Source organism: Gavialis gangeticus, unplaced genomic scaffold (assembly GCF_001723915.1).
Source record: "Gavialis gangeticus isolate Ggan-Ray unplaced genomic scaffold, GavGan_comp1, whole genome shotgun sequence".
Classification (NCBI taxonomy): domain Eukaryota; kingdom Metazoa; phylum Chordata; order Crocodylia; family Gavialidae; genus Gavialis; species Gavialis gangeticus.
Window position 1 is genome coordinate 6,245,050 of NW_017729013.1, and position 4,491 is coordinate 6,249,540.

General features: G+C 43.4%; 1 protein-coding gene across 1 annotated transcript in view; it reads left to right on the plus strand.

Moving 5' to 3' along the window:
- ZZEF1 (zinc finger ZZ-type and EF-hand domain containing 1) overlaps window positions 1–4,491 on the plus strand; it is a 120,678-nt gene that overhangs the window by 62,202 nt on the left and 53,985 nt on the right. Inside the window, exons 28-30 of the mRNA XM_019511321.1 lie at window positions 737–816; window positions 1,842–1,935; window positions 3,704–4,202. Of these exons, the coding sequence (XP_019366866.1) occupies window positions 737–816; window positions 1,842–1,935; window positions 3,704–4,202 (673 nt within the window). The remainder of the gene's footprint in view (window positions 1–736; window positions 817–1,841; window positions 1,936–3,703; window positions 4,203–4,491) is intronic.

The window sequence follows — 4,491 nt, forward strand, 5'->3', positions numbered from 1 at the left end:
ATCACACTTTTGGAATGAGAGCCTAAATAGCCTGTACTTATAGTACAAATGCATGGAAATTGGCCTTTACCTTCTTTAGGTCACCTGTTATCCAAAGTCACGTGAAATGCATAGGCGAGGTGCTGTAAAGCAATATATACTAGCAAGGCAGCTTTATCTCATTTTCCATGTTAAGTCAGCACCTTAATACCTTTGTTTTTTTCCCTAAAGAGAGGTGGATAAAATGACACAGTCTGGGTGATATTCCTATAAATTTGCCTATTTTCCATCTGGAAGGTGTTAGCTCTTCCATTTGTGATCTTTTTGTTTTTTAACCAGTTTTTTAGTGTATTTTGAAGCTGTGCCCCTACTACAAATGCATGACAAAGCAGCACAAGGCATTTTGTATAACTGAATGCAACTATAAATTACTGATCAGCAGTTACTCTAGCAGGAGGGTTGCCCAGTGGAATGTTTGAATGCAAGGGGAGAGGCATTCTATCTTTTTTCCATAGCTATATGCTCAGGTGTGGAAGCAGACAAAAAGATCATTTGCGATTCTGCTTTGTATATAAATCCGCTGTGCAGCCACAGAAAACTTGCTTTAAAGCATCCCTGCCTTAACAGGATGCCCATAAAATGGATAAAGAACAAACCTGTCATGAATTGACTTAAGGGCTGGAAGACAGCTTCCATTACTGAGCAATGTGAAACAGGGACAGCAAATAATGGGTCTTTTTTCTCTTTTTCCCCACAGTCGACAGTGGAGGCAAGGTGCCTTTGACTGAAGAATTTGCACATGTATATTCGCTGGCTGATGGCATTAGAATATGGATGGTAAGATTACACATACATACTGGGCTCTATTTTAGATTCTTTGCTTTCACATTCACACTTTTTTTCCCCTCCAGAACTGCATTGTGGGTCTCTGTGCCCCGCTTCCCCCGGGAAAAGTGACTCTGTAAAACCGGCTGTGTAGGCATCCGTATTCCCTCATGAATTGCAGATCAAATTCGTTTAGAAGTAAAAAGAAAAGATTCTTTTCTTCTAGTCCTGCAAAAATTAGGTAGCTCTTTGTCCTAATGTGTTGTCTTCTACATTTAAAGACTCTGTAAGCCAAATTCTGCCCTAAGCCACACCTGACCCTTTGTACTGTTTTTTCTGTGAGTGCAGAGCTGTAATTGAGGTAGAATTTTTGCTGTCCATTTGGATTTCTATCAGTACAAGAGCCAGAAGGAAATGCTTTGTTTGTGCAGTGCTGCAACCTAAGAACGGTGACAGAAAAGTAAAAGATTGTCATTCAAGTAAACCAGCTCTAGTTGAGGATATTTGCAGGAAGCAGATTTATTGATATTTGAATCTTGTTGTTTTACCTGCTTTGAGTGTGCCTATGTGATGCACAGACATATACCGTGTTTGGTGCACAGACAGAAGTTCTGGAACTGGATGCAGAAGAGCTGTGCTAGTACCACACTTCATGCTCAGCTTCTCATCTGCACTAACCAGCTATCCTGCTTCCAGCTCCAGAACTGGCACAGGTATCTTTGCACTATGCTACCTGCTACATGTATGCTTTTAAGATTCTTGTGCAAACATAATTAACGTGTTGGGAGCTGATGTAATCGGTTCGGCTTTGTTATGACTAGCAGGAGGCAGACTTTGCAGTGGCTTTCGCTAGCTTGGCCAGCACGAGATTCCACATACTTAAATATTTAGTTCTGTATTAGAGATTTGAATGTTTTTTATCAGTCCAGCCTAAGACTGATTTCCCTAACTGTGGCTTAGTCTTCATGCCACCATGCCATTTGGATAAGCAAGGTTAATTGCATTTTAACTAATTTTAATTAACGTCTTGTCTACAGTTAGAAATGAAGCAGAAGTCCCTGATGAGTAAGGGAAATGATACTGATGAGAAACAGAATGTGGAAACAACTGAGATGAACCCTGAAGCTCTTGGTAAACATCCTTCCTGATGCCTTAGCGCAATGTTACCTTCTCTGTATCTTATCTTCTGTGCTCAGAAACCCTTTAAACCCCTTAAAGCTAGGGCTGTGTGAAGCCTCGGTCGCTGATTCGATTCAGAGAAGATTCAGCCCAATTCGCTGGTTAAGTCTCCGAATTTGAATCGAATCAGGAGACCCTTTAATCTCTCTGGATCAGTTCGGAAAGATTCGAAGATTTGAACATGGACACATTTAAAGCTGTTTTTTCTACATACCTCAAGGTACCAGGCGGTTCAAGAACGCCGTGATGTTGGAGTACATGGAGTGTCCCACAGAAGCGCGGGGGGGTTCCCCAGCACGCTCAACAGCAGACCCGGAAGTGGACCAGAAGCACTTCCAGGTCTGTCTGTGAGAGCGCAGGGGGGCCCCCTGGGCCCACCCGGCCTGGCGACTGGTGCCTTCTGGGTTTGGGGGGGGGGGGCACTCAGGATCCCCCCGCAGCCTATTGCCAAGCTGAGTGGGCGTGGGGAGGCTCCCAGTGTGCTTTTTGGCAGACCCAGAAGTACTAGGGAAGTGTTTCTAGTCCACTTCTTCTGGGTTCGCTGCCGAGCACGTGGGGGGCCCTCCCCCATGCTCCAGTGGGACGCTCTGTCCACCGCATCATCATAGCATTAATGAGGTGCACCTACTACCTTGAGGTATGTAGAAAAAAACATTTAAAGCTGTGTCTATGGCTGAATCGCTGATTCTCCGAATCAGCATCAAATATTCAGATTTGGATTCGGCTGAATTGAATCGGGGACAGTGATCTGAATCAACAAATTGAATCGCTGTCCCTGATTTGGGCCAAATCCAAATTGAATAGGGCCCGTTTTGCACACCCGTACTTAAAACCCTTAAAAAGGATAAATAAGTTGATGTAACAAATACTGTCTCCAAATATTTTTACCTGATAACAGCAAACCAATTGATATGTAGAATCATCCTACTAATGAATTTATGTATGTATGTATTTGTTTGTTTATTTTATTGTTAGATGCATGTCTCTTCCTTCTCAAAGAAGGCTAGTTCAGATGTCACTATACAATGTATCCTTATTGACAGATGTTGCATGTTTTGTATAAATGTAATTGTATAAGTGTACTTGGTCTTGAGAGATTCAGATCCTCCTCCCCTTTAGACGAAAATGGGTTAGGACTAAATCGGGGTGTCAGACGTGGCCTGGATATGACCCACAGTACCCCGTTATCCATCCCCAGTCCTGCCCCTGAGTATGAATTGACTCAGACCTGCCTTGCAGGCAGGGCCTGGGACATGTGGTACATGAAGCCCCTGCTCCAGCAGTCCAAAACCAGCACTGCATGTGTCACCTGTCTTGAACCAGCTGCTGGACGTGCCAAACCCAGATGTATAGTGCAGTCTGGCCAAAGTGTGTGCTGCATATAGTACAGCACCTGCTCCAGCTGCTCCAGGATCTACACTGGAGTGTCCAGATCAGGCGTTGTGGGGGGGGAGGCTGTCTGGGGTCTGTGGTCCCGCTGGCCTGTTGTGGCCCGTGGGCTGGCCTGCATCACTCACCCAGACCATGGGGCAATATGTGTTTGACACTCGTGGATTAAATAGCTGATGGTGCTGAAGAACAAATCTAGAAAGAAGAACACCATTCTAGCTCATTATAACCAAAAGACAAAAATGAGGCATTTTTCCCTAAATTGAAAGCCCATAGTATTTATTGTGTGGTGGTTTTATTGATTTAATTTTTTAAAATTTTTATGATGCAGCAAAGCTCTGTATACAGAAGAGCCTTTTGTTACTGAATTTTTTGCCGGTAAGAGCAAAGGGTAAAGACCTTGCTTCAGATGTCTGGGAGACACAAGATCAAGAGGATATCAAACAGTATCACAATAATAAGCTTCAAGGGACAAGTTCTATTGTAGAAGCAGATTTCCAAGCATCAGGCTCACTATCTTCCTGTGGAGTCGTTCATCCTGTTTCTGAAGACTCTGACACAAAGGTGAAGCATGTGCCAGATATGCCACAAATTGAAGCAAACGCTGCATTTCAGAAAAAGCCCCTTGAAAATACAGCTTCACAGCAAGAGGATGCATCATCTCCTCCCTCCACCCCAACTCGCAAACCTCAGTTCAGCCGTGGAAGACTAAGGCTACTTTCTTTTAGATCAATGGAAGAGCCTAAATCTGTTCCCACTGTGAAGGAGAAATATCCCATCTTGAAAAACATCTTAGACTTTATTAAGGATCAGTCACTTTCCCATGAAAGGTGAGTAAAAATTAAAGTTTGATAGGCTTTGATACTTCGTACTTAAGTGAATTCACAGCTTTCCAGAAGAAATGAAATAAAGCATCTTTTTTGCCTTTTAGGAACATATCTGTAATTCAAGATAGCATTGAAAAAAAGGTTCTGAATTATCAGCGTGTCTGGCTTGCAGCCAGAAACCCACCTCTAGCTCGCTGAGGCTATACAGTCTGACTCTCCTTTAAATCAGGCAGGCTTTGAAGACAATGAAAAATACCATAGTTACTTGAAAAGAAGATGACCCCCCCCCCCC